The sequence below is a fragment of the Atractosteus spatula genome, chromosome 3 (genome assembly GCF_055471065.1).
Source record: "Atractosteus spatula isolate fAtrSpa1 chromosome 3, fAtrSpa1.hap1, whole genome shotgun sequence".
In the NCBI taxonomy this organism is placed as follows: Eukaryota; Metazoa; Chordata; class Actinopteri; order Semionotiformes; family Lepisosteidae; genus Atractosteus; species Atractosteus spatula.
Window position 1 is genome coordinate 2,225,210 of NC_142708.1, and position 18,124 is coordinate 2,243,333.

The 18,124-nt window shown below is 43.4% G+C and overlaps 2 protein-coding genes across 4 annotated transcripts in view; one reads left to right on the forward strand and one right to left on the reverse strand.

Moving 5' to 3' along the window:
• The window catches only part of slf1 (SMC5/6 complex localization factor 1), a 42,061-nt gene extending 39,763 nt beyond the window's left edge, over positions 1–2,298 (reverse strand). The window contains exons 1-2 of the mRNA XM_088910242.1: positions 2,258–2,298; positions 206–320 (exon numbers count right to left, since the gene is read on the reverse strand). Of these exons, the coding sequence (XP_088766368.1) occupies positions 206–319 (114 nt within the window). The 5' untranslated portion in view covers position 320; positions 2,258–2,298. The remainder of the gene's footprint in view (positions 1–205; positions 321–2,257) is intronic.
• Positions 2,299–2,849: 551 nt separating this feature from the next.
• Positions 2,850–18,124, forward strand: part of kiaa0825 (KIAA0825 ortholog) — a 147,221-nt gene continuing 131,946 nt past the window's right edge. For all 3 annotated transcript variants that reach the window (XM_088910246.1, XM_088910247.1, XM_088910248.1), the window contains exons 1-5: positions 2,850–3,110; positions 3,570–3,611; positions 6,878–7,018; positions 15,570–15,729; positions 16,729–17,389. In XM_088910246.1, coding sequence (XP_088766372.1) covers positions 6,888–7,018; positions 15,570–15,729; positions 16,729–17,389 — 952 coding nt within the window. In that variant the 5' untranslated portion in view covers positions 2,850–3,110; positions 3,570–3,611; positions 6,878–6,887. The remainder of the gene's footprint in view (positions 3,111–3,569; positions 3,612–6,877; positions 7,019–15,569; positions 15,730–16,728; positions 17,390–18,124) is intronic.

Sequence of the window (18,124 nt, forward strand, 5' to 3'; positions counted from 1 at the left end):
AAATCTGTTCATTCTGTCTCCAGAGATCAGCTCTCTGCCCCCACCCACCATCACCACCACCAGAGTGTTTTCACTTACTATACAACCAGAAAGGTAATCTCCTACTCCACAGTTCACTTGATGGGTTGAAAAAGCAGCAGACAAACTTAATACAAAGTCCATACCGCGGGCTCTGTCACCAAGACGGACACAAACCCCAACTCACCGATCCACCAGCGTATATCCCGCCCAGACTGGAAATGCACTTCAGCAAGCTCCTCTTCGTCTCTGCGTTTCGGATTCCAGAGAACTGGAAAACGCGTTCCGGCTTGGCAGCCATTCTAGAGAGACAACACATTCCTTGACATCTCTCAATCCAGTTTCTTCAGACTGAAGCTGGTGAGAAAGTATAGAGGTAATTAAACTTTTCACCTCCCCCATGACCTTTATTGCATTTTATTGTGTTACAATAAAGAATCATAATATATTTAATTGGGAGCTTTCGCCAACGATTGAGAGAAAACACTCTGTGATGTTAAAGGGAAAACGAAATTCTACAAATCCTCCTAAATTAATGATCAATATTTAAAAAAGAAAATAACTGATCACATACTGTACAGTATTCACCCCCTTTTTATCAGTATTTGGGAGAGGCATGCTTGGCAGAAATCAGGGTCATGCGTCTTCTTGCTTCAGTTTATCGGCACACTGGGACGCCGCGGTTTTTGCCCATTCTACTCATTGCTCAGACTCCCTCAAGGGTGGATGGGAAAAAGTTGATGAACAGGAATTTTTCAACTCCTGCCACAGATGCTTGATTGGATTGAGGTCCGGGCTTTTACTTTCTAAGCCGCTCCAAAGCTTGGCCTTGGCCGTATGTTTTGGGTCAAGTCCAGTGTCCTTTGCAGACTGTAGCAGGTTTTCCTCCAAGATTTCTCTGTACTTTTCTGCATCCATTTTTCCGTCTAACGTCACAATTCTTCCAAGCCCTGATGCAGTGACAAGGCACCCATCTCATATGCACAGTTTCTCCCATCTCAGCCATGGAAGACTGTAACTCCTTCAGAAGTGTCACAGGCCTCTTGATGGCCTCCCTGACTAGTGCTCTTCTCACACGGACACTCCGTTTTTGAGGACACTCTGTTTTACAGTTGTGCCATATTGTCTACATTTCTTCAGAATGGACTTTATTGTGCTTTGGGGGATATAATGTAATGCCTGGGAAATTTTCTTATACCCTTCCCCTGACTGGAGCTTTTCAGTAACCCTCTCCATGACTTGCTGTGAAAGTTCCTGTCTTCATGATGTAACTTTTGTTAGGAGCTGTAGTAATAAACCGTGGAACCTCCCAGAGACGTGCTCAGTTATACTTATCCTGAAGCATGTGAAACACCCTGATTGCACAATGGTGGACCCCATCCAACAAGTTATGTGACTGGTAAAGACATTTGGTTGGTTGCACCAGAGCCCACTTAGGTGTGTCATAGTGAAGGAGGGCGAATATTTATGCAAATGCTTATTTTCTGCTTTGTATTTATAACTGATTAAGGAGGATCTGTTTTCAGATTTTGTTTCCACTTTGACATTATATCGTGTTTTGTGTTGATCAATGGCAAAAAGTCCCAAATAAATACATCGGGAGTGTATAAATGTGAAAAGGTCCAAGGGGGGTGAATACAGCACGTTTGCTAGCCACTGACAGCGGACACAGGTGCGTTTTTAAGGTTGTTTCCATCTGTCCTGGAGGAAAACCAATATTAAGATGCTGTACTATTTTCTGTCTTAGAAACAGAAACCCAACCCTCATAAAAGATGTCAAGTTCTCCTTACGGGCGCTCAATTCAAAATATATTTGAAAAAAGGAAAGGAAAAGACGCCTTTAAAACCATAAGACTCGCCCCTTTTATTCCTCTTCCTCTTCTTCCCGTCGTGAATTAGTTAGCCGTGTCTCCTGGACACCTGGCAGAGGTTTACCCTGCAGGGAGAAACCCCACAGTCACCCCAGTCTCTACCCCCCGGTCACTCACTCACAGGGAGTGAGAGGTGAAAATCCACCAGGTGTTCAGAGCAGGCGACAGCGCTGACAGAACCAAAACAAAAACAAAAACAAATCAAAATTAAAGACACGTAGTTACAGCAGCTGGGACGGGAGTCCAGAGCCCCACGCCAAGACGTGAACAATATCACACCGTTCCCACTGCCAGGATTACATGCGGCGCCCGCTGTATAATAACTGACACGAATATAATAACGAAGTATTTTTAGTGCCGTGACGTACCTTACAGACCGCTCACATCCCCACCCCTGCTTACCGCCGCTCGTTTTAGCGCCAAAAGCTTTCAGACCGCCTGCACACGCCTGGCCGGGGGCGTACCATCCCTTCAAAAGCAGGGGGGTGGGCCGCCAGAACACCATCCACAAGATGACCCCACCATCCACCAAAACAAGTGGCGCGGAAGTGACATCTGTCTCGTTGATCTCGCGAATAGCATCAGCCGTGGGGAGCGGGGAAAAAGAAAGCTTATTTTCCAGTCACGCACCCGCAAACACAGACACCCCCTGCCTCTTGCGAATGCTCCAGTCTCACCGGTCTCGTGGGGACGATCGGGAGGACTGTTTCACTTTCATAACAGGGGTGAACACGGGCATGTGTCGGCTCCGAACACCGGGATTAACTTTAGATTCAATGTTATGTACATTTTAACAACTATATTTTAGCTTTTAAGACGTCACATATATATATCGTATTAGTTGATAAATGTTTACGTCTCTGAAAAATAATTCGTTGGACCAACTCAAACACCCAGAAAACCGTGATGTGCCAGTCCGCTGCGGCGGAAGTTGGTGGTTGTTTCTTCCGGTTGGTTGTCAGAGACGCTCTTAGGCTGAGTGAGAGGAGCGAGGTTTTCACCTTCATGATGCGGGAGGTTAATTTCAATCTGTGTTGCCCATTGTGGGTCCTGGTGCGCTCACTCAGTGTTTCTAGCTGAAACGGAATCCTTTTTTGTAAACGCACACGGATGCCTCATAAGCATTTTTTAGTATTGTTTCAAAGAAACGTAAATAAACATTTGGCGATAGCCTAAACGCTGGACATAAAACTGTTCAAAGCCACGTCTAAACAATATACAGTATGTGTGATTTTTTTTGTGATCTCGCTCGGATTTATTGGCGGATATTTTAACAAACGACGACTACAAAATACTGGGGTCGTCGTTTTGATTGGCACCTGCAATAAGTCTATCAGAGAACCGTTGAATGTGTTTTCAAAACTTGGGAAAACATACCTCACCAAAAATACTGACGACCTCGCACTATAAAGAAATGCAAATTAATTGTATTAATATCGTATTTAATGCAACTGTTAAATAGTTGGAGCAGTGTATGCTGTTGTAACGCTAGTTTCAGAATAATGGAGAAGTCTCAGTAAATTGATAAATGAATGATTAATTTATTTTGCAATGTGGTTTGAACTCGTACCAGGGGAAGATTATACTGTATTGGCAGTTCCCTTGAGTATTAGACGAGTCTTTCACTCTATTACCCCAGTTTAAAAGTGTGTTTTAAACCGTCATCCATCTCATCTACAGGCAGTGGGAAGGAAGTCGCGGGACCCGGCCGTTTGACTCAAGGTACTGTGTTCTCTCTGTGCTCCTCGTCTGCTTTTCTACACGTAGTTACACTGAAGACTGTATAATCAGTCTCTCGGATACAGAAAGCTGACTCAATGCTCCTGTTGGACTCTTCCATCCGTTTAGCCCGCCCCCATTAAACGACAGAGAATTGTTTCTAAAGGCCTTAAAATGACAAGATCCTAGTCCCCCCCCCCCCCATTTTCTGCCCTTAAAAGATATTTTATCAGAGTGTCTGTTCACACAAAAAGCCCAGTAAATGTGCCCTACACTTTGACAATCCTTATATGTTAAGTATTCCTTTGAAAACGAAAAATAAGGATCCATCCGCCTCTTTGCAAGACAATGTCAACAATCGAGAAATGGATTTTATGACGATTCTGTAGCATAAATAAACTTTAAACAATGAAAAATACCATTTCTGCTATTTGAATGGAAAACGGAGATAGAGCTCAGGCAGGACTCTATCCCAGATTGGTTTGTTAATTTCTTGCTTGAGCTGGGCTGGTTCACAGCTCCGATTGTTAAGGATTACTTGTTGATAAAGGTAATAAGAAGAGGAAGTGTTCTGAAAATTCAGGCTTTGATGAAGTAAAATATTAACATATTATTTGCATGGTAATACGTGACCTATCTAATTTTTTTAAGCACGTTTCCTCTGGTTTTTTTGGAAGATTTGTTTTTAGATAACAGCGTGTAATGGGCAGCTTTCACCAAAGGTAGTAGAATAGAACTTGAAAATTGCACAAGCTTACAATGTTCATGTGCACAAACAGAAGACTTGAAATAAGTTTGAGTTACATGATGTTTCACTGTGTAGTGTGTGTGTATTCAGTTCACTTAATGCTCGTGCCACCTGTGTTGTACATAGAACACCAGAGCATTCAATTCTGTTGCATTGGCTATGTCTAAGGAAATCTCTACCAGTGTATAAAGACCAACATAATAGAAGTATAAAAAATACTTTTTTTAAAAAGAGGTCTTTAATAAATTGCAGACCTTTGAAATACCTACTTTTAAAACCTAAAATCTTAGCCTACTCTAATAGAGACAAATGTGCAAACTTGGAGTAAATAATGTCAAGTTGTACAGCATATAATTTAAAGAATCATATTGCTGAACTTCAGAGATGTTTTCGGGAAACACTTGCATGAGAGGTTTCTTTTTTTCACAAACTCTTGCCCTCTCTGACTGGAACCAGCCTGTTCACCCTGTGGCCAGAGAAGTTTCAAGGATTTTATTGCACAGCTCTAATTATTAACAGTTTTAAGTTCACAAAGTCAATGCGACATTCTTGAATACTACACAAAATAAAAAGATAAGGCGCTCATTTAAAATCCTTTTAGCAATTAACCTCTACTGTATGCCAAAGACTTTTCTTTTTCTCATAAGAAATATTCACAATTAGCAGTGTTCAACCTTTAACCTATGCTAAACTACAGTATATTTATCGGAAGAAACAGAGATTCATTAATTAAATAATTTTTATTGAAAAACAACTGGACTTCAAGCACAATTTAAGTGAAATACTCAATTTCTTTTTTTTTAGAAATTAGTTCTGTAGCAGTAAGGTGATGGCCTTTGTTATGAATAAAAATTAATGTTTAAACTGGTATCATCACACAAAAAGCTATTTTTCATTTATATCGAATAGGAATGAAAGGAGAGTTGTTTGGATTTAAGCTAACTGTTTTCATGATTAAACTGCTTACAGTTTCTCTAAATGCACAGTTTACAATGTGCAGACCTTCTATTTGTAACAGGCTGTCAGTGTCTCACCATTGTTGTTACTTTTTAATCTGAAATATATTTTGAGTTATACATACAGTATACGCATATTTGAATTATGGATTAATTCAAAACCTGTTTAAAGAAACAAAGTATTCATTAAAATTACAGTATATGTTCAAATGTACTTGCATCTTCAATGACTATAATAGTGTCTATCATTCTTGGCTTTGCTTATGTATCATTTTTTTTTAAATTAACAAAATATTGATGTAAATTTAATCAAAGGTTTTTGCCTATTTTTTTTAAAATGCTGCACATCTGCACTGTTAGAACAGGCTGCTAAATATTTTACAAGTTCCTCATTATTACAAGAACAGTATAGGTGGTATGTATGTGAGAGACAAGATGAGCTCGTTTCACTTGATGTGGTAACTGCCGTGTGAATAAATACGTCTTCCCTGTGTGGCAGCTTTCAAAAACTCTGAAGTTTTCACATTTGTTTTCAAAATAAATAATGAAAAAAAATCTAGTCCGCCTTGTCCTAATTAGGGTTTTGCAGTGACAGTAAAAACTTGACACTTTATCATTGCTTTCGCTTACTTCAGACACATGCAGTGATGTGCAGCCTTTTGTGTAACATATTTCCTTTTTCTCCTTTTGCTCCATAATTACATCGTTGGCTTTCTAATCCCACAAATGAAACCCTGCACATTGCAGCAGGTCCCTTTATAAACTGGCTGCCTGATAGAGGGGCTGGTGGGGGGAGAGCAGAGGAAATAATACAAATACAAGCTTAACTGTAGAGATTGTCAAGTGAGGAAATAATATTTGTCCAGCTGGACAGCTTTCTTTTGTACGGGCTAAATGAATGTTGAGATTCTGTCTTCGAGCTGAAGGCTTTTGTGTCAGGAAGGTATCGCAGGCTGTTTGTAGTTTGACAGGGATTATTAAAATCAGGGGAGATGAAGGGAAGGGAGTGTGAGAAAGTGAAATTGACACTGACACTCTCCATTATAGTCCACTTGACTCATGATGACTGTGTTGATATCATAGATCCCCCAGTGCTGGATTTGCTGTTAGGATATGTTAAGTATCAAGTACTAAAGAATACAGCAGCAGAGAGGGATTGTTTATTTAAAATGAGAATGAAGATCCCTTTTCTGTTAACTCATTACCGTCCTGCAGTCCTTCACCGAGTCTATGCATTTATGATCAGTCCTTGCTTCGCACGGTGCCTCGGCCTGAAGACAGAAAAAATAAAGGAAAAAAACACTCACTCCACACAGGTGTTAGTGTAAAGTCAGGCAGATGATACAGTGGATGTATAATCTGAGGTCTGCCCATAGGGAAATCAAATAACTGTCTCTGAGATGTCGTAATTTTATGTTTATGTATAACAGAATAAAATAATCCATTTATTTTTTCATTGAAATGATTCCTGGAATGTGATTGAGTCATTTCACATTTGCCAGTAAGGGGAAAATGTGGATGTTCTGGAAAGCCAGGCTTGGGATTTGTGTTGTGCTTGCTTCCAGCTGTAAAGAGATGGAGTGGCAGGGAGAGTTCCTTCAAGACCACTGCTTTGCAGGCTGCGTGTTCAGTGGCGTGCCGGGGGACCTGGAGATCCAGCAAGCGCTGCAGGATACCGAGGAGAAGCTGAAGCTGAATGCCTTGTGGTGAGAGCTTCATATGACTCTGTAACTTAAAATGAAAAGGCCAAGAACAGATTCCCTTTTGTTGATAACACAATATTGGTGTTGCTCAATTAAAATGCTTTGGTTTTTTTTCCCCCCCAGTATGTCAAAAAAGTATTTTTGTTCTATCCTGCTGTTTCAGTAGGCTTTACACTCTTTCAGCTTGCGCCACATCTCGCAGCTCGTGTACAGAGAGCATTGCAATTGAATGTTGTCCCCTAGGAGAACGCGGGGAACCTCTCTGAAAGGACTCATAATGGATGAACCGATCAGGCCTCGTGATGCAAGCAGTCATTCAATGTCTCAATTAGTATTTAATTCTCTGAGTGGGATGTGGGAACACTGGCTGTTGTTTCTCTAAAGGAGCCGTCAAAAAGAAACCTTGCATACCTATCGCTGTTTCAAAGGAGCCCTCGACACAGTAATGCAGGAAAAGCAGTCGGAAGTATCATTCCTTTAGTAAGCGTCATAAGGGGCTCATCGACCAAGCAGCTAGTCTGTTGTATAATGAGGAGTAATTCTATGCAAAGAGTCACTGATGAATTTCTGGATTTAGTAGTCTTTTACAGGATAGTGTCCTTGCATGAAGGTTACCTACAGAGAGGGGGGATTCAGGTGCAGTTTAATACTAGCTCTCGATCTCTTCACTTGATATGGATTTTAACTTTGAAGTGGATAACCTGAATACACACTTAGCATCCACATGTACTTCATTTCATTCAATTACCTCTTAATTAACAATATAAATTGAAGCTGAGCTTTGCTATACATTAAGTTGTTAACCCCATCCTATTTATAACTGTGGTCCGCAATTATAATTTAAACTTGTTTCAATTCATTTAGATTACTATGCTAATCATTTAAGAGGGTTTATTGTACAAGTGTCACCTGTGTGGTTAATATTTTTTCCCATTTCAAAGCACAAGGCTAACCCAGCAATTGCTAACTACTGTATTTTTTCTTTCATATACAGTACTTTCTATAAGAGCTCTGGGTTTTTCCAAGGATCTGTCAAGATTGTCAACAGTTTTTAGTATTAAACATTCATTTTAACAGTGAATCACTGCATTAATACACTTTTTTATTTAATCTTTTCTGAGTTTTAAAGGGACAATTAAACCTTAAATAGCATCAAATTGAAGGAATTAAGTCTTTGAAAATATACAAATCTCAGTAAAACATTCACAAAAAGGAGATTTGTCTTCTTAAAACTCATAAAGCCACAGAACAAAGCCAGCATTGTCCTTGGAAACCTGCAGGTTTTTAGCAGCACAGCCACTGGAAGCCAGAAATAAATTTGCCTCATGTGTCTCATGCTCAAATCCACTGTCACACGTCCCCCAACTGGAAGCCCTTCCTGTGCGTTTTCTCTCATTTTATTTTAGTGGGGAGGCTGGAATCAGCAGTCTAATCAGAAAAGAAATAAAGAAAAAGAACTTGCATATATTGCAGCATCGTGACTGGGATTTAATAGACTAACTCACAGGTTTGTGTGGCCCTGTGATCTTAATGTTGAAGAGCCTGGGAATCATTAAGGTCCACGGTCAGGTCCTGTAGGGAGTTTGTACTCGAGTCAACAAAGTTCTTTGTAGATCTGTAACAGACTTTTTGCTCAGAAATAGGCAAGAGCAACTTAAAATGTTTTACTGATTTCCCGCAGTAAAATGGCTAAATCCTCCTTTAAAGACCCAAAGTTTTGAATACAGCTACTGTGTTACAGTAGGTATCGCATGCTAGCACATTCACTTATGCATTGGTTGTCCATTGTGGTCATTGTGGAAGATTGTCTTTGAAAGGATCGGGCTGTGCAGACCAAACACCTAACCTTGAACGTGGAACAGCACACTCATAATGAGAAGACTTACTAACCAGGAGTATGTAGCAAACAGAGGGTAGGAAGGAACAAAAGAGGGAGAGAAACAGTGGAGTAGGAACAGGATGCGCTCGACTGGGTTCTTGAGATATGATGCCGGTCAGTGGAAGTCAGGCGTTAGAATGAATAGCCTTTTGTGAAATGAATAGCTCTTGTGATGCAAAAAAGGTGTACGTAAGCAGCTGCTTCTGCTTTAGAATTGTGAGAATTGCTCCAGTCTCCCGCTCTGCAGGGTGAATCAGGCTGGCTCTGTGGAGCCCCTCTCCCAAGGCTCTGATTGCTGATTGGATTGTAACAGGTGATAATGGGGACTGAAATGAGCAATACAAGATGTGCAGGCTGGGCAGGAGTTTCTAGGGAGGCAACTGTACGACGTGGCCGCGGTCAGCTCACGTCTGTGCTTTCCCTTTGCTTCCTCGTTCTGACAAAGTGCTGGGCTCCTTCCCAGATGTTCCCAGATGTTCCTCCCATCTGGTTTGTTCAGGGGCCACAGTCTCCCAGGCTGTTGACGTTTTGTCTTTGAGTTTGCGTCCACCACATCTCTGACACACTCCTTCTGGCCTCCTCTGGTGCGATTGCCTTGGCGAAGCTGGGAGAAGAGAATCTTCTCTGGGAGCCTGGAGTCTGACTACATGACCGACCAGACAGAGCCGATGCTGGATGAGCACAGCTTCAGCGCTGGTGGTGCTGTCTGGAAGAGAGCGCTGATGTTGTTCAGTCTGTCCTCCCACTTGACATGCGAAGTGTTTTTTAAGGAGCTCAAGAGATATAACCCCAAACTCTTAAAGTGTAGCCTGCCTGCCATGTTTCAGCCAGTTTCAGTTCTAATGTTGCAATTCTTCAGCATTCTCTAACTCAGATGGCCAGTCTCACGTGTGTATGGTATTTCAGGTAATTACTGAATCTCTTTGTCAACCATAGCCTTCTGTGAGTGGTAACTTCCAATATATGAAAGGTATCTAACATGCTGTAGACACATATTGTGGATCCAAACCAGTGGAAGTATGGCATGTGGACTTTGGTTTTCTGAATATTAAGTTGATATATCTGAGAAAACTCCTCCTATGTCTAAGTCCATATGACGGCAATTATCTGGAGATTCACTTTTGTCAGGTTGTGTACTGCAGCACCATCAGCTGCGGGAGTTTAAATACTGAAGTCTGGGTGTTTTGGGACTGGAGCTGTTGGAGATTAAATAATTTCCCGTCCATTTGGTATTGTCAGCTGCAATCCGTTAGAGAGCTTGTCTCCGATCACCTGGAACATTTTACTCAGGAACTTGAAAATAGAGACCGGGTAATGACATGCTGTTGTCTAACTCCTGTCCAGATTTAAAGGGGCTCTGCAGTGGATCCATTATTAAGGATTACTGCACACATAATGACAAAACAGATGAAGGATGCTCACTAACATTGGAGGGTGTACATACTTCAGGTGGGTTTTCCAGACAGCTTTGCAACTCACCGTGTCAAAAGCCCTAAGTGACCCACCACGTGCGTTTTAGGAATGCGATGTGCAAGCAGGCTGGTTCCACTGTCCACCTCCTTGTCCTCTCTGTCCATGGATATGCATGTGAGTTCACCTTGTCCTCTCTGTCCATGGGTAAGCATGTGAGTTCACCTTGTCCTCTCTGTCCATGGGTAAGCATGCAAGTTCACCATCGACAGTACAACTGTTAAGCCATGAGACTCTTCCATTTTTCATTTATCTTGATTGCTATTTTTATTGATGTTTACTCATAAATATTGATTATCCATCGCGAGAGTAGTGGATTAATGGAGTTCACGATCACCGAGAACAAAACAGTTGCCTTTAAATAGCAGATTTACAATGATCCAGTAGATGGCTTTAAAGGTTTGCGCAGGTCTGTGATTTACGGATTTGGTCTTGGCTACGAGCACACATAGCAGAGCAGCCTAATGATGAGTGTCGATGGCACTATTAAAACTTTTTTTAGGTAATTACACTGCAGTCATAATTGCAATCATAGTTTGTGAGCATATGTTAATTAAAAATGTGCATGTTTTATAACGGTTGGAAATAAGCATAAACATTTAAATGTTTGCTCATTTTGATATTGTATACTATAATGATTTACGTTGTTTCTTTGGGTGTGCATGGGGGTGTTTATTATAATGAGTACTAATACAAATTTCTCCTTTTTTTGTGGTACAAAATGTGTTTCTTTTTTTAAAAGAGCGTTGAAATTATCTTAATTAGCACAGTTTTGAGACTCATAATTTGATATTAATGTTATGATGACAAAACGCACCTTGAACAGGAGGCTGCTATCTTCTTAACAAACCTTACTAATTGTTCGCAGTCTTCTTGCTTTGGCAGCTTTCCAGGCATTGTCGCCTGTGTCCCTGTAAACTGTAATTGTTTTGTTAAAAGAAGTGTCATCTGATTAATTGAAAAGTGTGGTGATAATGCAAAGAGATGGGGGGGGGGGGGTCTTTGCACCAGTCTGTCTGCTTTCCTTATCCTCCTCGTTCTGTCCCTGAACACCTGAAAACCTGGGAAACTCTTCCCGTGTTTATCCTGACAGGAACATGTGCTTCGGGACCCTCCTTGTGGCAGAACTGTGTGGTTGTGCGTGTTCAGTGTTGCACCCTTATGTCTGAATTCCTGCTCTGGGAACGCGAGGGTGAAAGTGCCCTGTTTGCGGCCTGTTCCCGGGGGGCAGGTGCTTCCCCAGCGCCCTGGTGTGGCTGCGTGAAAGTCAGCGGAATTTTAGCGCACAAGTTAATGGGGCATCGTTCTCGTGAGATTGTTTTTTTCATTTGTCTATATTTGCCGTGCCCTCACCTCATGGTATTTCTGGTTGTAAGACAGCCAAGGAGGCCAAAGTAAATGCAGGGAAGTTTACTGAATGCCATTTGTTCCAGAAACAGGAAGTGAAAAAGCGAACCAAATCAAGAGCCCTTCCTTAGTCCGAGAAAGTTTTTTTTTTCTTTCTGATCATTACAGGATATTTCAGGTTATATTTCAGGGTTATTGAGGAAGGTATGTCAGAAACTTGAAAGACACTTGAACAACACTCAGACGTATTTTCTTTCAGTTAGTTATTTAATATCACATGAAGCAACTGTGAAATTCTGATCCTCTGCATGGGTATCAGTTCAACATTTTTATATATATAAACACATCCTGTCTCGTCGGTCACTCTCTTAGTGCTATTTCTCCCCCTCCTGGGTGGTCCTCCGAAACACACCTGCTGCCTAATCCACTTATCAGTGTCTGGGACAAATTATGGGGAAACAATCTACTCCTCTGAAGGTTTTAACCTATTTATGGGTCAAAGTCACTGGCGTGCACCCAGACTCGGATGTCAGAGATTTGCCTAAGAGCCGCTTCCTAATTGAAGCAGATTAAGATAGGCTGACAGCAGCCTGAGCTTTCCAAATTGAAATGCTGTAATCCATTAGGTTTCATCAAATCGGACACTTTTGGAGCCCACCAGTAAGGTCGTTAATGAAGTGTCAGTGAGGCCAGGGTGTGCAGGCTGGGCATTGGATTTCTCAGAGCTGGGAAAAGGCTTACACTAGATAACAGCGCTCGCCTGCCAATCTCTCTGTTCTCTGCGCTGGCATGCACTGTTGCAGGTCTCCCACATTTTCACCACTCAGGGAACTAAGTAGGCCACAGGCAGAGCAATATCCTTTTTCGTTGCACTTACGTGCCTTCTTAGAATAGAAAAAGAGGCCCTTTGATAGTGCAGAGATATTGGTTTCACAGAAATGGATTCTAAACCTGCCGGAGCTCAGATTTATTTGAAAGGGATCTTTTCCCTCCACCTTTTAGGAGCTCAGCCGCAGCGCAGCCCACCCACACTAAATTAATTTTGACAAGGAACTTAAGATAATGTCAAACCGCTGACTAATCAGTGGATTCGGTTTCTCTGAATCACAGAGCTGTGAAATGTGCCATCATATCTAATAAAAGTGCTGGATCGCCTTTTTGGGCTGTGGTGTCATGTCTCGTTTGAAAACAGTTAGATTTCATTTGGGAATGATTGACATAATCTAAGGCAGGTTGAGAGAAAAAACACTCTTTACAGTCTCCTGGTAGTCTTTGTTTAGATAGTATAGCCAACATTACATTTCCCCCTTTTTTTGCTTCAAAATACCTTTTTTGAGAAGGTAAAATATGTCTTGTCAGGTGTTTTATTTTGCGGTTTTCTCCCTCTTGCCGTTTCTGTTTAAGGAGCAGGTGTTGGGGTGCTGCTGGTCCTGCAGGGGTGAAAGGGGTTCACACACCTTCAGGGGGGAAAGGTCAGACATGCACCTGACGTGGGAGGGCTAACCTTGACATGGACCAACAGTCCATCTAACCAAGCCTCTTGGAAGACGCTGTTGGTGAATCCATAAATCCTGCAGCACATCAAAGAGTGAAAGAAGGAAGGATAGATATATATTAGGTGTAGCTTCATTTCCAGTCCACGTCGGGCTTTTTTCCAGTCTGGTTACCCATATGTTCTGCTGGCTAGTGCCACTCGCACATTTCCTCTGTTTTTTTTCCAATCTGTCCCGGACGTAGTTGTCTTTTTAGGACGAACAGTGTATCTGGTAGAACATTCTGTACAAATGTACTGCAAGGAGGACTGTGTTTGACTACGGACGTGCTGTGTTGACGGTGTACTGCGGTTGTGTGCTGTAGGGTTTTACTGGAAGTTATCTGCCTCTGATATATCCTTTGAGATGACGGCGAGGTGGCAGAACCACTCAGCAGAGAAGCTTTTGCAAGGGTGGGTGGACTTTTTAAAAACATTCAAAACAGAAAGAACTGTTAGGGGTCTGCAGCTTGGTGAACATGTGAGGATGGTGCCCACATATTCCCAAGCCAGTAGCTGCTCTTTTGGAGCACCCTGAGGTCACTAGCCCTGGTCCTGGAGATCTACAGCATTTCTGGTTTCGTTTCTAATCGAACTCCCAAATACTTTACTGAACCAAATATTAGCTTAAATAGCCACTGATTGATGACTCCTTTAAGAATGTGTCTGTTAACATTCGTTAAAACTCTGAACCATGTTTTCTTAAAACATTTAATTTTTAAATCATAGGTTTAGCATGAACCAAAATAATAATTTTATAGCTTTTGAAAGTTATCCAGAGTTTACTGGATTTAGAATCTGGAAAAGGCAATTCATATTTGCTGTGGAGCAAAAGAAAAGGAAAATTATATTGTTGATTTTCAAACATCAGCTTTTTTTTATTTTCCTCTCAACGTTCAATGAATTACAGAGACAACGTCAGGAAATGGAACATGTGCCATCTAGAAATGCTTAATAACTGACTGGATTTGTCAAGGAGGAATGTGACCACACTGAGAATGTCTGTCATTGCAGTTTGCATATTCAATTGGAACAGTTTATGCCAGTTGCCTATTCCAAGCCCAGATTTGATAGTTTGTTTTCTACTGGCTTGGCACAAGAACACAATGTGGAAGAGAAAGTCTACATGTTCAGAATTTGCTGCTGGAAGGTGTGTTGAAGCCTTGGTTTAATATGAGTCTAAGAGTGATTATGATGCAGTTGTGCATATTCATTGTGCTAAAGAGCTGAAGTATAACTTCCTAATTCAGCACTTTAAAATAAACATCATAATGTCCCTGTCTCTCAAATACTGTATATACATTTTTGGCTTGTGTAACATCTACAGGATTGCTTTTAATATATGCAATGTAGGCATTTCTAGTTGGCTTTTTTTACCGTTGTGAAAGGTAATAACTAGTGTTCTTGCTCTCACCTGTTCTGGTTTTTACATGGCCTGTCTGTGTGTGCCAACCAGGGGGGCTGAAAGTTATACTGTAGCTGTATCTTCTTGACATAGCCTTAGGACAACCTTTCTTACATGAAAGAAAATGAAACTATGCAGACATGGTTTACAGATTACATTTTCTTTTTCAATAATTTTCAATATATATATTTCCATACAAAAATAATTGTTAATATCACAGTATTGGTAGAATTTGTTCTTGCAGTTTCCAGCTCCCTTCTTGTTGTGAAGTATTAAGTGATCTGCTTGTTGAAATTGTGATGCCTTCTGTTTTTTGGGTCTTTTTGGTTGCTGTCAGAAAGTCAGCAGATCTGGCTTCGCCAAGCATTAAATGTTCACTTTTCAATGAGACACGCACAGCCTTGTGAAAGAGGCCACAAAAATTAATAGTTTTTTATTCGCTGTTTTTTTTCCTCAAATAAAATGTGTCATTTTTAAATGTTGTTTAATGTCTTGTCATTTTGAGACATCTGGATCCACACGAGCTGCATGTTTACAGCTCTGAGTTTATAGGGCAGCCCCAGAGTGCGGTTTCTTCCATGGTCTGCCTGTAGATTGAAATGTTATTTATGGTGTTTATTTCCATTGAAACTGCTAAGCATTATTGTCCTAGAATGTCGTCTTTAATTTGCTGTGGGAAAATAACATAGGACTGCTGAGGTAATCTGTTGTTGCCGGATGTGAGCTGTATTAAGTTAAAAAGATGTGTCATTTTGAGTTCAGCTGTTTTAGGTGCTGGTAAACTGTTTCACAACAGTCATTTAGTAAATATTCAAATTTTGAGCTTTGATGTCTCTGTTTATTATCGGTGATGTGTCTGTTTTTGCTTAAAGCGGTAATCCTGGGTGTCTGAAGTAATTCGGAGTGTCGTGTTTCCTGACAGCGTCGAGCAGAGCCTGAAGGAGCTGCAGGTGGAGCTGAGCGGTGTGTGGAGTGGGGAGAGGGGGCCTGGCACTGCCGACTGGCGCAGCCCCTGGAGCCTGAGCTCCCTGAGGCCCACCTGCACCGGGCGCCAGGCCCTGCTGGACTTCCTGCGAGCGCTGGTAACGTCACGCCGCGGTGCCGTCCGGATGTTTAGAAATGACAGAAGACAGTGGGCCCGGCTTTAACACGCCCACTGTTTCAGGTTTTACTGACAGCTGTCAGGAAATATGAGTCGCTGATGGCGTTCAAGTGATCTTCCTTGTCAGCAGCTGTATCACCCTGCAACTCACCACTGGCAGCCCACTGGGGCCCAGCAGCTGGGAGCCTGGTCAGTACCTGGATGGGAGACTCCTGGGAAAACACTAAGATTGCCGCTGGGAGGGGTGTTAGTGGGGCCAGTAGGGGGCGCTCACCCTGCGGCCTGTGTGGGTCCTAATGCCCCAGTATTGTAACGGGACACTAGACTGTAAGAAGGCACCGTCCTTCAGATGAGACGTAAAACCGAGGTCCTGACTCTCTGTGCTCATTAAAAATCCCAGGACATTTCTCAAAAAGAGTAGGGGTGTTACCCTGGTGTCCTGGCCAAATTTCCCACTGGCCTTTACCAATCATGGCCTCCTAATAATCCCCATCTCTGAACTGGCTTCATCACTCTGCTCTCCTCCCCCCTGAGAGCTGATGTGTGGGGAGTGGACTGGCGCATCTCCAGGTGGGGCTGCACACTGGTTGTGGTGGAGGGGATCCCCATTACCTGTAAAGCGCTTTGAGTGGAGTGTCCAGAAAAGGGCTATAGAGGTGTAATGATTAATATCAATTTTTCCATATTTCACAAAGTTTGAGTGTGGAATAATCCCACAGTCTTGGAGCTATTAATGGGTTTTAATGGGTTATGTGGTACTTCCATTCGTGAGGTTTCAATTTATTTGATGTTTTGGGGTTTTACCTGAAAGGAGCTGTAATGACAGCTGCCATGTGGTACAGCAAAATGTAATCAGCAGTATATTATAGCTATACTCACTGAATGTGAATCATGTTTTATTTAAACTGTATTACAAACGAGACTCATGAGACCTAATGTGCGCCGAGTTATAATTCCCGTGTCGTTTGCTGCCGAACAGCAGCACTTCCTGAAGACCGAGCGGGGCCAGGAGGAGATGGTGCTCGAGCTGCTGCTGGACGTCTCGTCCCAGTGCGGCGTGTCTTTCCCCACCACGGCCGCCGCCGCCGCCCCCTCTTCGCCGCTGTCCTCCCTGCACGCCGTTCAGGAAGAGGCCTGCCTGGACGTCCAGTCTGCCTGGGACGACGTCCGGCTGCAGCTGCGGCGCCCCCTGCTGGACAGGCTGAGCGGCCGCGCGGGGGGCCCGGCGCCCCGTCACCGGGCCGCCCTCCGGACGCGGTGCCTCCAGCGGCTGCTCTTCCTCTTCCCGGCGCCGGAGGTCCTGGAGCGGTACCGGGCCGTGCGGGCCGACGCGGTGCGGGACCTCCTGCAGAGCTCGGTGGCCTCCGGGCCCGGCGACCGCGGCTTCGACAGAGCCGTCCGCGGCCTGCGGGGCAGCGCCGCCCCCCTCTGCGCCCTGATCGAGGAGGACCTGCTCGCCCTGAGCGGGCTCCTGGAGCCTCGCCTGGTCCTGAGGTTCCTGAGCGACACCCACCTGGGCCCCCTGTCCCGGGAGGTCTCCTCCCTGCTCGAGAGGCTGTCCGAGCCGCCGCCGCCCCCCAGGGACTGCGTGGGGCCCGCAGCGAAGACGGGGAAGAGCTCCGGCAGGGCGAAAGCTGCGGGTTAGTCTCGGTGTCGCGGCCCGCCGCTTGCTCTGGGTGGTGTGGGTGTTGAGCACAAGTCACCGGCGTCTCTTGGAGCTGTTTTTCTTTCCTGCCCTGAGTCATCGCATATCCTTGAAGGTCGTGAACGGCTGTGTGTGTGTGGAAGGAGAGGAAAGAATCCTCAAAGACGGCTCGCTGCCTTCTGGGACGCAGGAATAAGTGACGGGGCTGAGTCATTTCTGTCCGGGGTGGGGGGAAGTCAGGGGTCCACCAGTAGAAAAGGCCGTGGGGGAAGGCGTTTGTGCTGTGTAGGCGGAAAGTGGAACTGAACATTTCTGTTGCCTTTCTGCCTTTTTATTCTGAAATATAAAGAAATAAGAACCCAATGAAAGGGATCTCCTTTAGAATTCAATTACTGATATAAAGTGATGATCCACTCTGTGTTTGTGCTATGCAGTGCAGCACTATATCCTGTACAGTTTTATTTCAGTGCTCTTTTTCTGCGCCATTGGCGTTGGGCGAGAGCTGCAATTGCTGTGTTCAGGCAAAACTGAAATTTTGCAATTTGGAAGCCATCCTTTCTTGTCACCAACCTGTTACCTATTGCCTCTTTTTTAAATTGGCGAAGACAATAATATCGTCAGATGTCCAATGGCAGATGCGGGCTGCAGTGCACAGTTGCTGATCTCAGGCCCTGTGAACTGGAATCCAGGGGAGCTGGCCGTGTGGATGGTTTGGGCACTGTTTGGCAGT